The sequence below is a fragment of the Microcaecilia unicolor genome, chromosome 1 (genome assembly GCF_901765095.1).
Source record: "Microcaecilia unicolor chromosome 1, aMicUni1.1, whole genome shotgun sequence".
Taxonomy (NCBI): domain Eukaryota; kingdom Metazoa; phylum Chordata; class Amphibia; order Gymnophiona; family Siphonopidae; genus Microcaecilia; species Microcaecilia unicolor.
Window position 1 is genome coordinate 629151473 of NC_044031.1, and position 19856 is coordinate 629171328.

Here is a 19856-nt window from a genome sequence, read left to right on the forward strand (position 1 = left end):
GTTGGATCCTTTTTCCATTTTCTGAAGGATATTCTTTTAGCTCTAACAGCTTCCTTCAACTGACTTTTTAACCATTCTGGCTGTTTGGCCTTCCTTCCACCTTTTTTAATACATGGAATATATCTAGTTTGGGCTTCCAGGATGGTGTTTTTGAATAACATCCATACCTTAAGTAAATTTTTGACTTTGCAGCTGCTCCTCTTTGTGTTTTTTTTTTTTTTTAAATCATTCTCCTTTTATTAGTCTCCTTTTTGAAAGTTAAATGTTAACATATTGGGTTTCCTGTGTGTATTTACTCCAGATATTATATCAGATCTGATCATGTTATGATCACTGTTATCAAGTGGCCTCAGTCCCATTACCTCTTGCACCAGATCACGCACTTCACAAAGGATTAGGTCTAGAATTTTTCCTTCTGTCATTGGTTCCTGAACCAGCAGCTCTATAAAGCAATCTTTAAGTTCATCAATGAATTTTACCTTGCCTGCTCTGATATATTTATCCAATCAATATCAGGGTAATTGAAATTGCCCATTATTATTATGTTCCCCAGTTAGTTAGTCTCCCTAATTTATGTTAACATTTCTTCACCTCTCTGTTCATCCTGGTCAGGTGAATGGATAGTTATATTTATTTATTTATTTGTTACATTTGTATCCCACCTTTTCCCACTTATTAGTAGGCTCAAAGTGGCTTACATAGTTCCAGAGAGGTGGTTACAGACTCCGGTGTGAACAAATACAATGTAGGGGTACCGTTACAGTGACAAATACTGTAAAGAAGTATCGATAAATAGATTGGGGTGGTTCATCCAAACCGGAATGCTAGGGTGGGATCATGCGTCTGGGTTGAGTACTGTCCATTTACTGGTTAAATTGTCATATTTCATTATTCGGTATTTATTCACTCCTGTCACTATACTTTTCCCCTTCACACATGGAATTTATATACATAGGGATTCCAAGGTGTGTTTCTGTGTCCTGCAGAGTTTTTAGTCTATTTGATTCAAGCCTGCCTTTAACATATAATGCTACTCTTCCACTAATTTGGTCCACCTTATCACTGCAGTATTATTTGTACTGGTCTGTGTATGACGGTGGCCCATTGGTTATCTACCTTCCACCAGGTCTCAGAGATGCCTATGAAATATATATTCTGACTCTCCCATCTTATTTCTTATTCTTCTGGCATTTACATGGCCATTTGAAACAATGTTTGTTATTCCTATTTACAACTTGCTCAGCAGTTGACAGTGATAATGTGCAATCTTTTTAAAATCTGTCTGCTTTTTAAAGAAATCTGGTCTACTATGGTCTTTATTGCAGCCTTGCAATTGGGATGCCCCATGTTCCGAACCATTCACTTTTGAGTGACTGTTGGCCTTCCCCAAGTTTCTAGTTTAAAAGCTACTCTCTCTCCTTTTTAAATGTTGCAGCCTCTGGTTAAGGTGAAATCCATCTTTCTGGATTAGTTTCCCCCTTCCCCAGAATGTTACCTAACAAATCTAAAACCCTCCTCCCTGCACCATTGTCATATCCACGCATTGAGATTCTGGAGCTCTGCCTGTCTCTTGGGTCCTGCGCATGGAACAGGAAGCACTTCTGAAAATGGTACCCAGGAGGTTCTGAATTTCAGCTTTCTACCCAAGGGACTATATTTGGATTCCTTTACCTCCCTCCCACATTTTCCTGTCATTGGTACCCACATGTACCAAGACAGCAGGCTCCTTCCCAGTACTGTGTAAAATGTTATCTGGGTGACTTATGAGGTCTGCCACATTAGCACCAGACAGGCAAGTGACCAAGCTATCCTCATGTCCACCAGCCAACCAGCTATCTACATTCCTAATGATTGAATCACCAACTACAACAGCTGTTCTAACCCTGCCCTCCTGGGGAGAAGCCCTTGGAAAGACATTCTCTGTGTTAGAGGGTATTGCATCCCCTGGATGGCAGGTCCTGGCCACAGGATCACTTTCTGCCTCTTCAAAGTGATGCTGTCCCTTCAGGTGACCTTTCTCCTCCAATGGCAGCATAGAGTTTGCAAACTGGAGGAGAGACTTCTGTACTATGTCCATGTAGGCCTCCTCTATAAACCTCAGCTGTTCCAAGTCTGCTACTCTAGCCTCTAGAGATCACACCCATTCCCTGAGTACTAGGAGCTCTTTGCACAGAATACACACATACGACTTCTCACCAACTGGGAGATAATCAAACTTCTGGCACTCAGTGCAAAAGACTGGATAGCCCCCATGTCACTGCTGGACTGCTTCCTGTATCTTTTTGTTGATTTCTTAACATAAGAATACCCATACTTGGTCATACCAATGGTCCTTCTAGCCCAGTATCCTGCTTCTAACAGTGGCTAATCCAAGTCACAAGTACCTGGCAGAAACCTAAGTAGCAACATTCCATGCTACCAATCCTGTGGCAAGCAGTGGCTTCCCCATGTCCATCTCAATAACAGACTATGGAATTTCCTCCAGAAACTTGTCCAAGCTTTTTTTTAAACCTAGATTCTTAAGTTGATAATAGATTAGGACTGTGTAAACTAAAGTCCTCTAAGTTATATGCTAGGCTATATGCTATGCTAATATTAAGTTTTTACTAGTATTATTTTTGTATTGTTATTAGTAGGTTCCCTTCTATGGACCTAACTATATTTCTGAGAGTTAATTATAGGCTGATGGAGATGCCCTAATTCAATTTCTAGCTTCACAATTGGTTTAAGGGCCTATAAATCAGATCAGGCCAGGGGTGGGTAGGATGGAATTAAAGGCTAAACTGAGGTTTCCTGTGACTATTAGCTGTGCCTTATACTAATACTATGGTAACTTTAAAATATTCCCTTTAAATGCTAGTCTATGGAACTGTAACAGACTGTAATGCCTATATATATATATATATATATATTAAACTGCCTGTGCTAAGTGAGCAGAGTAACTCAAAATAAAGTCATTGAGGTTACCTATCCAAGTTTAAAATTCCCCTGCAAATACTTTAGTGTGAAGTTCTCTTTCTTACTGGAAGTCCTATCACAGCACTTCTCATCCCGTCATTTGGATCTCTCCTCCTCACCTTTTGATGCTGCACTATTCCCAGGCTCAGCATGCTGTTGCTTCTCTCCACAGCTACTTCTAATCACATCCCCACCACAACCACTTCTGGTTTTAGTCGGAGCAGAGTCTCACCCTCACAGCTCACTCGTCTTCTGTCCTCTGCAGCTTCTGATGCTGCTGCTGTTGTCCTCTCTGCAGCCACAGAGGATAGTACTAAATGTCCAGCTTTTCGAATCATGCTTTTTCCATATTAGAATGCCCCAAGGGACCATACTGGGACATCTGCTATTTAGCATTCTTAAATGATGTGGAGAAAGGAACAAAGAGCGGAGGTCATCAAATTTGTGGATTGTACTATTCAAATGCATGAAAACAGCTGAGGACTGTGAGTAATAGTAAAATAATTTTGTGAGCCGAAGTTGGGGTATAAAATCTTTGTGACATTGTGGATAATTTATTGAAATTTTCATTTCATCATGCTGTTACTGCCAAAAAAGGCAAATAGAATGGTAGGGATAATTTGAAAAGGAATGGAGAACAAAACTTGGGAATATCATTAAGCCTCTGTATGGGTCCCTGATTTGACCACACTATGAGTATTGGGTGCAATTCTGGCTGCCTACATACCTAAAAAGATATAGCAGAACAAGAACAGGCTCAGAGAGCAGTGATAAAAATTTTAGAGGAGATAGAACATATGCAGAATGGTGAAACGGGTTGTGACTGTCAGTTTGGAAAGGAGGTACCTTGGAGGGGGTATGGAAGTTTGTAAAGTCATGATTAAATAGGCAGTGGTTGTATAACCTTTTGAACACTCAACCAAGAGAATACTCCATCAAACCAGAGCCAGGCAAGGGGTTGTGGTTCCTGAGCCATGTTTTGCTTTGGTGTCATCCCCCTCTCCCCCCACAGAGCTCTTTTCCAGTCAACCCACCCACATCTGCTCTTTACCAGCCAGCTCCCCTCTGCCTTCATACCCATCTCTCCCCATATATGGCAGCTGGAACCCCATGTGATAGTACACGACGAGTCTACTGCTAAATATTAGTTTCACCATTTTGAAGAACTTGGAGCAGGAGCAAGTGGGGATGGCTCCTGCTCCCTGGGTGGGGGGTTGGATTTGGGGAATATCAGGGTGATGCAGGGGATGAGGGGAGGAGGAGTGGGGTTTAGAAAGAGGAGGGCTTTGGGTGGGTCACATCGGGCCCTGGACCACAACACCACTGCAAGTTTAAATTCATGATCAGGCAGTACCTGTTCACATGTTAGTGCTGGCAACAGCACAAGGAGGATAGCACAGTGGCTAGAGCAAAACAGTGTGCTTTTGCTGCTGTGAAGGGTGAACCAGTATGAGGCAGACTTTTGGCCCCCTTCCAATACCTCACCTGGCTTAATGCTTTAATCCAGACCTGCATCAGTCTAGCATAGAAAGTATTTTTTCGTGCACTGCACACTTAAGCTGTGGAATCTGAATCTGTTACTGGAGGATGTGATCATCAAGGCAATTAAATATAGTGGATTCAAAAATAAGTTTAGACAAGTACCTAGAAAAAAAAACAAATTAGTGGGTAGACTAATAATATCCTGAAATGAACTGTGAGATATAGTTTTACTTTGGTGTATTTTGGGTACTTGTAACTCAGACTTGTAACCACTGCTGGTGACAGCATGCTAAGCTTGATGGACCTTCATCTGACCTGACATGGGTTTTCTTACATTCTCTTCCATCATGACTGCCTTTTAAATCTGGCTTTACAATTCTTGGTCCTTTTTGTTTTCTTTTCTTCAGAAATGACCTGACTGATCACTTGGAGACCATGGATTCTAACCTAGACAACCTGCAGACTATGCTGACTACACACGGTTTTAGTGTGGATACCAGTACCTTGATGGATGTGAGTGTTCTTTATAATTGGAGAAGCCTAGTGAGAAGGTTAAGAAAGATTAGATACTGTTTTGAACCTTTACAGTTTAGGTTGGATGTTCAGGCCTTGATTTTTAGTCAGATATTGTAACGTACTCTTCATTGCATGTATGCAACTAATCATAAAGAGGTTGCAAACTCTTCAAACTGTGGCAGTTAGTTTAATCTGTTCTGGGTAACTCTCTTGCTGGTCAGAGCCCACTGGCTTCCTGTTCAGGCTAGGGTTTATTTCAAGGCTTATACAATCATCTTGAAAACATTGCATGGTCTTGCCCCTGAATATATGCTCTCATTATCACTCTTCCGTGCAGAGGTAATACTATGCAGCTACAGAATATTTTACTTTTACATCTCCCGTCTTCCATATGTATTAGAAACAAGAAAATATTTCAGCCTTCATTTGTTTTTATGGGAATAAAACTCTGGAATTGACTTCAAGGCATTCTTAGATTTTTAATAGTCTTCTGCAATTCAGAAAGCACTTAAAACATGGTTGTTTGAGAAATTTTTGAAATGTTTTTTACTATTGGAAGTTTTATGTAATCATTCTTCACTGATTTTCTTGATTGTTACTTCTCAGGTATGCCTGGTTTCTTTTCACTGTAAATCGCATAGAACCATTAAGATTGATGCAGTATAAAAGTACTGTTTAGTTTAGGCTAGGAACCAGGGAAACCTGGGTCTGAATCCCCCTGCTGCTCTGATTCTGGGCAAGTCACTTAACCCTCATTTGGTTCAGGTACAAACTTAGGGCCTCTTCTATCAAGACAAGCTAGCGGCTCTTGGTGTGGCAATGCGCGGGAACTGCTAGCGTGGCTTGATAAGAGGCCCTTAGATTATAAGCCCTCCAGGAACAGGAAAGTACTTATTGTATCTAATTATAACTTGCCTTGGACTACTACTGAAAAGTCTAACTAAATTGGAAAAAAAAACCCAAAATACTCATTTTTGTTCTGAAATTTAGTAACTTACAATCACAATATCCATACACCACTTTATCTTGTCTTCTGTACCTGTTGTTCAGGCTTCTTTTTAATTACTGCATGAATCTTTATAATCTGGTATTCCAGTTTCTTAATATCTCTTACTCAATCATAGCTGTCTAACATTTCCCCACTGACCTTTTCTCTGAAGCTATTCACCCTCTCTCTCTTATAAAGGCACATTTCTGGGCGTCTATAACAAACGAATTTTACTTTTCAGATCTAATAATTTATCCTTTCTTTTGCAGATATTTAGCCCTTCATTAAGTGTGACTGACATGAATTTACCTGATCTGGACTCCAGTCTTGCCAGTGTGAGTAATGGCCACAGTGTCCCTGACACCAGCCCCGGTCTTGCCAATGTGAGTAACTGCTGCCGTGTCCCTCACATCAGCCCTGGTCTTCCTAGTGCAATATCACTAGTGGCTTGCCACTGAAAGCCCATTGAGAGACCACTGGCAGGACCTTACAGCCAGCAACAGAAGGGTGAGCTCCCGCCTGCCCTGCATCTCTGTGTCTGGGATGCGTGTAACCCACTCTGGTCTCTGCTGTCCTAGGTATGATCTGTGCAGCTGACAGCTAAAGACCCTAAGCACTATCCTCTGACATCACCAGCAGCTCATTTTTGAAAAGTTTGTTGAAACCACTGCTAGGTAGTGATTGCTAGCAGCCTTCAAAAGAGATGAGGTCCAGGGGGTCCCCTTTAGGATTTCCTGAGTTTCTTATTCTTCTGGTGATTAATATCTTTGCAAAGTCTTCAGTACACTTTTGAACTTAGCAAGTCTTAATGTATCCTGCTTGGTTCTGTTAGATACAAGCTTGTGCTAAAGGCCCTAAGGATTCACTGGTTATAAATATTTTTTTCTGCTTGTGCCAGCTCTTTTAAGCCTTGTAAGAGTTTGAAAGCCACGATTCAGAATTTATGGTCTACAGGTTGAAACATTCTTGTCGTTCTGGGAAAGTGATGTACAGAAATAATCCACCTACCTATTAAGTCATCGTTTAGTTCCTTATTTAGTTTACCTTAAGCCACAAAGAAAATTGACATTATATTGTATTACATAACTACTTATATTCTGCAATAGCCCTTAGAGTTCAGTGTGGATTACAAAAAAATTAAACAAGCAAACCCTGCAAAGTAACATAAAAAATTATTTTAAAAAAATCATACATTTGAAAGCAGCAGAAAACTAACCTAATTCAACTCTGAGATAAAAACTTATTAAAATTTTCAGTGATCTCCTAAATTTAAGATAATTACAAATATGTCTAACATCTTGTGGAATAGAGTTGCAAATAGCAGGAACCTGATATAATAAACTGGCAGAGAAAATAGTTTTATATCCCAAATTTTGTGGATTTGGAAAATGAAGAATTAGTGCCATGATGACCTCTACTACTATTTGCAGTCTGAGCCCAATTAGAGTGATAGGGTGGAGCCAGCCCATATAGTGTCTTAAAGACCAGCGTACGTTCCTTGAATGCATGCCTCCACTTGTAACCAGTGGAGAGCCAATAGTAATGGTGAACCCTGTCTTTTTTTACAGGTAGAGAATGGCACCAACTGCCAAAACAGCTGATTTTCTAAAGGGCTGTGGTTTTGGGCAGTGTGAGAGTAGGAAAAGACACATACGTTCATCAGCAGAATTCAGCTGCTAACAGCAAACATTATTTTTTTCTTTGTAATTTAGTATTTAGCCTGATAGAGCAATGAGTTGAGAACTGGGGGAACCTGGTTCAAATCTCAATGCACTTCCTTCTGAACTTGGGCAAGTTGCTTAACCCTCCATTGCATCAGGTGCATACTTGGATTGTGAGCCCCTCAGGGACAGAAAAATACCTACTGTACCTGAATATACACTACTTCAGTAGCCTTGAGGTTTCCAGGCAGTGTATAAGAAATTTAAAACACAAATATAAATTATTGATTTAACTCCTAGTTCATGCATTTGATATACCACCCATTATATAATTATAAAAGTATCAACTAGAAAAGAAATGGAATGCACTAAGGGGTCCTTTTACTAAACCGTGCTAAAACGTGGCCAGCACTGCAGCCTCCTTTAGTGCAGCAATAAAGTGGCCACACACTTGGATGTGTTTTTATAATGGCCATGTGCTAATTTCCCTATTAGCGTGTGACTACTACTAATACTACTTATTTCTAGAATGCTACTAGAGGTACGGATCGCTGTACACTGGACATAGAGACAGTCCCTTCTCAAAAGAGCTTACAATCTAACTAGGACAGACAAACAGGACAAATAAGGGATATGGAAGTTACAAAGGTGGGAATGGTAACAATGTGTGCTGAACACGTGAGTAAGGGTTAGGAGTTAAAAGTCAAAAAGGTTGGCTTTTATTCTGGATTTGAAGAGAGCCGGAGATGGAGCTTGACGTACAGGCTGAGGAAGTCTATTCCAGGAATATGGTGCAGCAGGATAAAAGGAACGGAGTCTGGAGTTAGCAGTGGCGGAGAAAGGGTGCAGATAAGAGAGATTTACCCAGTGAATGGAGTTCCTGGGGAGGAGTGTAGGGAGAGATAAGAGTGGAGAGGTACTGAGGAGCTGCAGAGTAAATGCACTTGTAGTCAATAAGAGGAGTTTGAACTGTATGCAGAAACGGATAGGGAGCCAATGAAGTAACTTGAAGAGTGGGATAATATGAGCATAGCGACACTGGCAGAATATAAGTCGTGCAGCAGAACTTTGAACAGATTGAAGAGGAGAGAGATGGCTTAGTGGGAGACCCGTGAGAAGCAAGTTGCAATAGTCTAAGCGAGAGGTGATAAGAGTGTGAATAAGGGTTCTGGTAGTGTGCTCTGAAAGGAAAGGATGAATTTTGGAGATATTATAGAGAAAGAAACGACAGGTTTTAGCAGTCTGTTAAATATGTGCAGAGAAGGAGAGAGAGGGGTCGAAGATGACCCCCAAGGTTATGAGCTGATGAGACAGGGAGGATGAGAGTGTTATCCACAGAGATAGGGAATGGGGGAAGAGGAGAGGTTGGTTTAGGGGGAAAGATTAGAAGCTCGGTCTTGGTCATGTTTAGTTTCAGATGGCGGTGAGACATCCAGGTAGCAGTGTCAGACAGGCAGACATACTTTGGCTTGGATTCCTGCTGAAATTTCTGGTGAGAGGTAGATCTGGGAGTCATCAGCATAAAGGTGATAACTGAAAACCATGGGATGAGATCAGAGCACCAAGGGAAGAAATATAGATGGAGAAAAGAAGAGATCCCAGGACAGCTCCCTGAGGTACACCAACTGATAGTGGGATAGAAGTGGAGGAGGATCCATTACACTAAAGGTACGCTGGGAGAGATAAGAAGAAAACCAGGAAAGAACAGAGCCCTGAAATCCAAGTGAGGACAGCATATCTAGGAGTAGGCTGTGATCAACAGTGTCAAAAGCAGCAGATAGATCGAGAAGGATCAAGATAGAATAGAGACCTTTGGATCTGGCCAGGAAGATGTCATTGGAGACTTTAGCAAGTGCTGTTTCAAATGAATGAAGAGGGTGAAAGCCAGATTGAAGTGGAACAATAATAGCTTGGGATGAAAGAAAGTCAAGACGACAGTGAAGAGCACGTTCAGGTATCTTGGACAGGAAAGGGAGGAGGGAGATGGAGAATTAGTTGGAAGGACAAGTAGGGTCCAATGAAGATTTTTTTGAGGAGTGGTGTTACTACGGCATGTTTGAAGGCATCAGGAACAGTCGCAGTGGGAAGATTGAGGATATGACAAATAAAAGGGATGACAGTAGGAGAGATAGTGCTAAGTAGATGGGTGGGAATAGGATCAGAGGAATAGGTAGTTAGTTTTAAATGCATGAATTTAGCATGGTCACCACCTATTTAGAGGCGGTAAGGACTCCCACGCTAATTGGGTAATGAACGGTAATGTGCTTATGCTATCCGATTAATGCAGGCATGCCTACCCTCCGCCTCCAGACACACGTTCCATGCTGGAAAATAAAAAATATTTTCCAGCACGGGATTAGCCTATCTGCATATCCTCACAGCTTTCTTCGCGGTGACTCACAGGTCCACCCTAATCCACCCAGAGCCTTTGATCCTGGTGCCTTGTGCCATTAGGCATGCAAAACATCTTCTCTAAACTGTTTGTATTTTCTCTCTGATATTTCTTATGGCTCCAGTACAGCTCCTCTTCTTGGTACTTTCCCTTCCCAATCTCTTTCTCCATCTGAAACCACTGTATATTGCAGGAGCACATTTCCCACATTCTGCTTTCATCATCTCACCATCTCTTTTGTCTTCTCCGTTCTTCTCAGTTGCCAACCTTCAACGTTCCCTTCCTTTCATTCAACCATCTCCATTCTGTCTGAGTACATCTCATCTTCGTCTTTGTTGTCATGCTTCTCCTACTCTTCTCTGTACTCTCTTCCTTCGTCTCGTGCTCTCCGCTGGGGATATCAACCCCAGTCCTGGTCCTCCACATCAGCTCTCATCCTATTCGTACAGGTTTCACAGTGATGTCTCCAGTCTAATTTCTGTTCCTCTCCTCTCCCCTTCTTCTCTGCCTTTTTCATGTGTTCTGTGGAATGCCTGCTCTGCCTACAGCAAACTTCCCTACATCCACGACCTCTATATCTCTCATACTGTCCATCTGCTTGCCCTAACTGAGATTAGGCTTTGCCCTGAAGAATGTGCTTCAGCTGCGGCTCTGTTTCATAGAGGTTACCTTTTCTCCCATACTACTTTCACCCTCTTGTAGATTTCAGCCTCTTCTTCCACCTCAGTCTCACTGCTTTTCTTCCTTCAAAGTCCCCTCTCCTCTACCTCTCCGAATAGCAGTCACGTTTCGACCCCCTGATAAATCTTTCTTCCTTTCTCACTGACTTTGACTCCTGGCTTTCCTTCTTTCTTGAACCTTCATCTCCTTCCCTCATTCTTGGGGATTTTAACATTCATGCTAATGATCCCTCTGACTCTTATGCTTCTCAGTTCCTCGCTTTAATATGCTCTTTCAATCTTCAACTGTACTCCACTATACCCACTCACTAGAATGGCCACTGTCTTGATCTTATCTTCTCCAACTTCTCATTCTCCAGTTTCTGCACCTCAGCTCTTCCCCTCCCTGACCATCATCTGATAACTTTCACACTTAAACATCCTCCCCCCTCAGTCCCATCCAATCTCAACCAATACATTTAGGAATATTCAGGCTATTGACCCTTCTACTCAGTCTTCCTATGTTTCAAATCTCTTCTCAACCACTATGTTATCCAAATCCGTCAATGAAGCTGTCTCTTCCTATAATACTATTCTCTCCTCTGCTCTGGATGTTCTTGCTCCTCCCATTTCCCGTTCTTTAAGGTGTACCAAACCCTAGCCTTGGCTGACCTCTAGAATTCGATACCTACGTTCCTGTGCCCGATTTGCCAAACGCCTTTGGCTGATATCCCATGCCCATACTGACTTCATACATTTCAATTCTTGCTGACCTTCCGGTCTGCTCTTTCACTTGGCCAAACAGGACTACGACATCCAGTTGAGAAACTCTCTTGGCTTAACCCCTCAACGTCTCTTTGCCACACTGAACTCTGTCCTCAAAGTGCTTTCATTTCCAACTCCTCCTTCACTTTCTTCTCAGACTCTGGCTGAGTATTTTCATGATAAGGTTCACAAGATTAAACTTGAATTCTCAACCAATTCACCACCACCTCTCCTTCCCTCAGTCCATTATTTCAACTGTTCTTCAGTCTCTGCCTTCTTTTCTTCCTTTTCTGAAATCACTGAGGAGGAAACAGCACATTTTACTACCTGCTTCTCTGATCCTATTCCCATCCATCTACTTAGCACTATCTTTCCTACAGTCATCCCTTCTATCTGTCATATCCTCAATCTTTTACTTTCCACTCCCCCACCACTCCTAGGCCTTGAAGTTTTCCCAGTTTCCTGGAACATCGCTTAGCATAATGTCCCAGATCTGCAAAGTGTAGACAGAGGTCTTGCATTCTCCAACACTTTTCTCCTCCTCTGAAAGTCGAGAATGTCCTATCTGTATGGGAAGTTCTTCTTCCAGGCTGGCAGGAGGAGCTGGTGACTGTGGGGTCTTGGAACTGGGGTGTTGACTGTGTAGAATGACATTTGCCTCCACATTCCTTAGTCCTCTCTTGAAAGTGGATGTCCACCTTGATGCATAGGGAAACCAGATCATCCAAACTGGTGGTGAGATTCCGTCCCACCAGTTCATCCTTAATGTGCCTCGCCAGACCCTGCCAAAAGACACCCCCCTTCCTGATTCCATTGCAGCTCTGAAACCAGGGTCCAGAATTGAATGGCATACTGACCCACAATTAGTATTGCTTGTCATGGGTGTAAGAACTCACAGACTACCAAGGACAGATGCCCTGGCTTGTCAAGCCCCTGCCAGAAGCTTGTGAAGAAGGCCATCAGTTTGGACATAAGCGGGTCATTCTGCTCCCACAGGGGAGATGCCGAAGCCAGCGCTTGCCTGGAAAGGAGAGAGATTATAAAGGTGATCTTGACTTGATCAGATGGAAAGCTGTATGGCTGTAGTTCAAAGTTCATGAAGCACTGGTTAATCCTCAGCATGCCTTGGGGTTCCCATCAAAGCGCGACAGGTAGGCCGGAGGTCGTATTGCTGAAACGGGCACCGGAGGCAGGTTCGGAACCAGTGGCCCTGCAGTTTGCATCGTAGCAAGCTGAACATACTCCCGAAGGGCTTCTGTAAACTGTCGAAGTTGAGTTCATTGTAGCTGGACCTCCTGAGCGAGGTCCTGGAGAATGGCACAAGCGGGTAGTCAGAACTTGACAGATCCAGAAAGTTGCTGGAGTTGAAGAACCAATTGCTGGAGCAGCTGCAAAGCAGGTGACTTGCCTGAGCTCCTGGCCTTTGCAATCTGTCATGGCTTGGGGTAGGTGAGCCCTTGTCTTGCAGTTGGGTTTATGCTGCCTACCCAACCCGAAGGCTAGGTGGCCCCAGCTGGCAGCAGGTGAGTCACACCCCAACAAAGACCAGACCAGAAAGTGGCTCTTAAAAGAACCGTTGAGGGTGCCCCGACAAGTCAGGGAGGAGAGTGGCTGTAAAGAGAGCCCTTGGGGGCTGGCCCGACTAAGTCAAGGCCAGGGAGTGGCCATAACAAGGCTACACAGGGCTGGAACAGGACTAAGGAAACAGGGCTGGAACTCACTCTAGGCCAGGCTTGGCAACCTGTTGCAAAGGTACTGGTTCTGAGTCAGGAACTTTCTTATCTGCTGCTAGACAGGAAGTGATGATATCAGCCAGCACCCTCTTGCAGAGCTATAAAGGAAATGCAGGGTTTCCAGGAAGTAAAACAGATTCTTCTGCATGGAATGCTGCTAGAGATTACGGAAAACAGGTGAGGGGCATGACAGAGAGCAAAAAATTTGTGTATAACATTCTCCACTGAACTTATCACTGCATTATCTTTCTCACACTTCTTCTCAGTGGACCCCAGATGTTGGCAGGGATGTGGGGGACTGGGGGATTATGCCCTTATACGGTGGGGTTGTAGTGGTGTTCAGCATTTTTGGAAGCAGATAGAAGATGAACTCTTATTTGTTTGGTGCTCGGATCACTCTCACACCTGGGCTACATTTGTTGGGATGATGTGAAGACATTCAGCTGCCCAGAGAGATTGTCAATCAATTCTATCTGTTTACATGCTTTGAGGCTCACAATTTGTTTCAGTGGAAGAGGAAACCAGCATTTTTGATATGGAATCCAAACTGGCAAAAAATGCAAGGCTTTGATATGCTACTAGCCTCATCCGGGGGATAACTAAGATCTACAGCGTGATATGGACCAAATACCGGGACTTGCATAAACTAGGGGTTTATGATATTGTGATATGTTTTATTAATGCTACATTCCCTGAGTGTGCCTTAGTTTGTTTCGTGTTTTTTGTTTGTTTTTTCCACTGGTTTTCATAATACCCTGCTGTTTTGTGTTGATTGAAAACAGGAGATGGCATGATGTCAGAAAGCTGAAGCAGTCTCCCCCCCCCCCCCCCCATCTACTCTGCGTAGCCACCATGTTAATACACCCAAAAAAAAGCAAGTAAACTTATCAGCTGCTGCTTCCACGTCATTCTTTATTGTTGGTAGTATTTTTATTTGATCTCACATATTTTCAAACATGCCAGCTTGTGCAGCATACGGAAGTAATGTCTCACTAGCTTTTGTCAAAGCTAGTTTGCATATTTTTGACAGGTTACACATGCCCACTTCTGTTCCCAACAGCCAATCAGAAATGAGGACATGCCCAAGCCCCACCCACACTCTGTACCCTATAATGATGCTACTGGGTGTTATATAGCCCCACACCTTTATAACTCTGCCCCTAACCTGCCTTATTTGCATAGACTTACCCCAAGCTCCACCTATCTTTTACATAACCCTGCCCCTAAGCCCCCACCCTTCTAGTGATGTAACAGGAAGTGATGTCATAGCCACACCACTTCCAAGATGGCAGCTACCACTGGTTGCTCTATATCACTTCCTGTTTCCACTACTGGCAGCCATCTTGCAGTCACATGACAGGAAGTGAAGTTTAAAAAAAAAAACAGGCACCACCCCCTACAGTCTCAGCAGCATTTATTTGCGCATACACCAATTCACTTTTTTCTCACAGGAAAGAAAATAGGCATTTTTTTTCAAACCCCAAACTCACCGTTTTTATTTATTTTTTCTCTCTCAAAAAAAAAAATAACTTTTTAAGTTGGATCATGTTAGATCTGTCTGCTTTTTTAAGAATGACAGACTGATAGCTGAATGATAGCCGTTTTAGGTTTTAAAACAAAAAAGACTGTCCTTTTCCTCCTCCTCTTTTTGCGTTAAAAGGTACGTATAGGAGGAGGAAGTGATGTCACGAAGCTGAATGGCCGCTTAGCCCTGCTAAAGGTGGGTGCTATCCCACCTTTAATAAGAAGCCATTTGACTTAAAAATCCACTCCAGGAGTCAGACGCGACTACAGAATATAGGCGATAGACCCAGAACTGCGACATGAGTAAAAAAAGCTGCGCTCCACAACACGAAAGCGAAAGGCCCTCCACGAGACAAACGGAGAGAGGCCTGGGTCGCCATGCATTCCCGAAGGCGCGGAGGCTGTCGGAATCGGGGTCGACATCTTCCCGTGAGGAGTGGAGCGAGCCTGCTCCCGTGCAAGAGCTCCCGCAGGACTTCACAAAATGTTTTGAGGTGATGCAGGCCGAGATCCGTGCGTCGAAAGAAGAGATTTTAGAGCATGTGAATGCTGTCAGTGTGGACTTGAGAGAGCTGGGAGGCCCTAGAAGAGCGGGCAGACGAACAGCAAGAGAAAAACGAGGAGGTGGAGCAGCTCCTTAAAAAACTGGGAGAGCAGGCGGAGGAGTTCCATTATTTTTTTTTTTTTTTAATATTTTTATTAAAAGTATGAAAGGCATATAACAGAAACCAGGCAAAGTTTTCGTATGTTGCAACATACATGACATGTCTGTAAAGTCTCTCTAGTGACACCAGAGCAACAGCAACTCGTATATCCTGGATAATAAGCAACTACAAACATCAAACAAATTCTCAACTTGGAAATACTCAGCTTGTAAATAAATGTACGGGAGCTGCAGTTCCCCCTTACACATGAGCAAGTATCATTTCAGCCATTATTACGTATAACCTTCCATCTCATTTTTTATTGTTCTTCCCCCCCTCCCTTCCCTCCCCCCCCATCCTTCCCCCCTCCCTCCCCTGCTCCTGGAGAAATCTGAGACTCAAGATACGACTTCTCAAAGCGCTGCCAGACATGTCCATATCCCCGTCCTCTCTGTCCCAAGGACTTATAGCGCTCCTTCTCCCAGCAAGCCATCTGCTTCATTCTGGCGAGCCAAAGATTGACAACCGGGGGTTCTTCAAGTGTCCAGTGTGCCAGGATTGTTTTACGTGCCACCAAGAGGGCTACACCCACAAACCGAACTTGAGGGTATTGCAGGCCCTGCTCACTTAATTGAGACTCGTCCCCCAACAACAGGGTCTTATAAGACCACTCTATAGGAATCCCTAGCGTGCACTCCAGCGTTTCCAATACTTTCCTCCAAAACTGAGCTAGCTTTGTGCATTCCAGAAAAGTGTGAATTAGTGTGCCCTCTCTATGTTTACACCTCGTGCATGAACTATCCTCCCATAGTCCCATGCGCTTACCCTTTTCCCGTGTTATGAAAGCCCCATGCAGTAGCTTGAATTGCATCTCTTGCAAGTTCGCACTAGGGGTTGATTTAAAGGCCAATGTAAAGTAAGTAGAAAGCATATCCACTGTGACCTCTTCTCCCACCTGCTCCCCCCACCAACTTGCCAAGCCAGCAAAAAAAATAGCTTCCTTCTGCTCCTTCCCCAGGGCATACCACACCGCCAGCTTGTTTGCTGATTCCGGCATCTGACAGAACAGCATATCCAATCGGGTGAAGGCGGGCCCCCGAGACTTCGCAGGAATCAACGTGGCACAATAGTGCCTCCATTGTAGAAATGGAAAAAAATCTGCTCTCTCTAGGTTCCACTTGGCCTGCGTCTGCTCAAACGAGGGGAAAGACCCCTCTTCAGATGTAGTAAAATGTCCCACATAACGACACCCATTTTTTGCCCAAATCTGAAACCGTGACACCCCTTGTCCCGCTGGAAAATCAGGGTTGTCCACTGCAGCCAGGAATGGAGATGCTCCTTTAGCCTTCCCCAGACTTACTCTCCACCACTCCCATGCCCTCTGTAACGGCTGTAACAAAAACTGCAATTCTCCCTTCCTGCCCACCTTCCTCTGTATCAGGTTAAATGCAGAGTGAGGGAGAAGTTCGTCTTGCCAGATGTTTTTCGGTGCGTATCTATCGGTACTCCCATGCAGTTCGTGGATCCATCTAAGTAAGGCTGCCACATTATACAAGCGGAGGTCTGGAAAGTTTAAACCGCCCTTAGCTCTGGGCAAGGTTAGCTTGGCAAAGCTAATTCTAGCCCTACGCCCGGCCCAGATAAAAGTGCCTATGAAGCCTTTGTAATACAACTCATCCTTGCGTGTAATCCACAGTGGCAACATTTGCAAGGAATACAGAATTTTTGGTAGCATTACCATTTTAACGAGGGCTACTCTGCCCAGTAGGGAGAGCGGCAAATCCCTCCAGCGCTGGCACAATACCTTAAGGCTGTCCAGCTTATCCAGTACATTCCGCCTGTAAATCTCTCGCATGTCTCTATGTAAATACACTCCCAAATATTTTAGTGTACCCTCTGACCATGCCAAGGGAAAATTAGGCAGCTGCCTGCATGTACATGGGGATGACACCGGCAAAGCTTCCGACTTATCGAAGTTAATCCGTAAGCCTGAAAACGACCCGAACTGCACGAGCAAATCTACCAGGTTATGGACACTTGCTGAGGCATTATCTAAATAAATTAGCATGTCATCAGCGAACAAATTAATTTTGACTTCCTGGGACCCCAATCTAATACCTTCTACTGTACTGGTCTGGCGAATTTTAATAGCAAAGGGCTCTAACGACAGTACAAATAGCATGGGCGAAAGTGGACAACCCTGCCGCGTGCCCCTTTCCAATGAGAAAGTCTGAGATAATGCCCCATTGATTAGTATCTGTGTTGTAGGATGGCTATATAGAGCTCGGATTCCACCCAAAAATTCTCCCATAATGCCAAATTGAGGTAAGACCCAGAACAGGTAATCCCATAAAATCTTATCAAAAGCTTTCTCAGCATCTAAACTTGTAATTATTGCGTCTCCGGGGGCCTTTCCTTTTCTTTGCATAACTGTCAACGCTCTCAAGATGTTAGAAGAGGCATACCTCCCTGGTACAAATCCTGCTTGGTCCGTGTGTATTAACTCAGGCAGAACCCTTCCCAGCCTATTTGCCATAATATTCGCAAACAGTTTAATATCTTGATTTAAGAGCGAGATTGGTCTATAAGAGCCCAACTTCTCTTCATCCCTGCCAGGTTTAGGAAGCACTACTATATGGGCATGTGTAAGACCTCCTCCCGCTCTTCCGGAAATACATAAGTGGTGACATAATTCTTGAAAAGGGGAGCAGACTTTATTACCCAGAATCTTGTAAAATTCAGGCCCTAACCCATCAGGACCCGGCGCTTTGGCTAGCTTTAAACGCTTAATCGCCTGACTAACCTCTTCTCCCACTACCGGTTCATTCAGTTGGCCTCTCTGCTCATTGGATAGCTGTGGTAGAGAAATATCCTTGAAGAATGCCTCCCTTTGCTCCCTGTCTACCTCTCCTTTATTATATAGCGCTTTATAAAATCTCACAAACTCCTCTTGTATACCTTCATTCGTGGTCACTACCTCCCCTACAGGCGACTTTATTTTTGTGATGATCTTCCTTGCCCCTCTACTTTTCACCAGGGACGACATCAGCTTCCCTGCTTTATTCCCCCATCGAAACAGATTATATTTATACACGTTTATATCCTGGGCTGCTCTTTCATTCAAGACATCATTAATGCATTTCCGTGTCGCCCAATACTCTTTTTTCATCTCCTCATCTTTCTGACGGGCACATCTCCCTCTTAACTGTTGTAATTGGTTTGACAGGGTAACTAAGCGCTCATTTCTCTCCCTGTTCTTTTTCGCTGTATACGCCAATATGTGTCCCCTAAGTACAGCCTTCCCCGCTTCCCAGTACACAATAGGGTTCACTGTCTCTGGATCGTTGTCCTTTATATAATTGTCCCATGCTAGCATTAGAAAAGTGCGAAATTCCAAATCTAAGTACAAGGTAGGGTTCATTCGCCACATCCGCGTCTCACTGCCCTGTCTCCATTGTATATCCACCCATACCAAACAGTGATCTGACACTGCCCCGTCTACTATTTCTGCCGCATGCGCCTTCGATAGAAGAGAGGAATCTATCAATAAATAGTCCAGTCTCGCATACACTCCATGCACTTGTGAGAAAAACGTATAATCGTAGGACTCTGGGTTCAGCATGCGCCATACATCAATTAACCCCAATTCCTTCATCAGAAAGTTTACCCCTTTATCTGTCCACGCCGAGGGACGTGGTTTTGCTGGCTTGCAGTCTATCAGGGGGTCTGCAGTAATATTAAAATCTCCCCCAACTACCAACTTGTACCCGCTAATCGCCACCAACTGCGCCAATACCCCCGAGAAGTAAGAGTGGGAGTATACATTGGGAGCATATATAGAACATAGAGCTACTCTCTGACCCGCTATCTCCCCCAACCAAATAACATACCGACCTTCCGGATCCTGCACTATTTTATGTGTAGTAACATGGTGCTTTTTATGAAACAGAATGGCAACCCCCCGCTGCCTGTTGTTGAAGGACGAGGAGACTAATTCTCCCACCCAGCCTCGTTGTAGTTTTCTATGTTCTTGTTGCGTGAGATGTGTCTCCTGCATAAAAAGTACATCAACTTTCATCCTGGCACAATAAGACAAAACCTTAGAGCGTTTAATAGGGGAATGGATACCATCCACATTCAAGGACCCAAATCTCAAACTACCCATGTGGTTTCATGCATCTGGTGGGCTTGCTGATTACCTGATATCCAAAGGCAGTGTCCCAGCTCACCACCTTCCACTCAAAAAATGACTTTCTCCTGTTTCCATTCCTGTCTGCACGCCAGGCTGTAGTCCCCCCTACTCCAGGAGCCCCCTTCCCTCCTCTCCCTATCCCACCCCCCAAGTCCCCACCCTCTCTCCCACCTACACATCCCTCATGCTGCCCTCCCCCCTTCCCCCTTCTGCCGCTTTCACACTCCATAAACCACACACGCCATCCATACGCCCCACCCCCTCCCTCCACACAAACTCTCCCTGCCTCCTCCTCCCTCACTTGTAACTCTACCCTTAGTTCCCCCCCCTTCCTCCTTCTAA

General features: G+C 43.9%; 1 protein-coding gene across 1 annotated transcript in view; it reads left to right on the top strand.

Moving 5' to 3' along the window:
- The window catches only part of HSF1 (heat shock transcription factor 1), a 379429-nt gene that overhangs the window by 332713 nt on the left and 26860 nt on the right, over positions 1-19856 (top strand). The window contains exons 12-13 of the mRNA XM_030220795.1: positions 4848-4953; positions 6214-6279. Coding sequence (XP_030076655.1) covers positions 4848-4953; positions 6214-6279 — 172 coding nt within the window. The remainder of the gene's footprint in view (positions 1-4847; positions 4954-6213; positions 6280-19856) is intronic.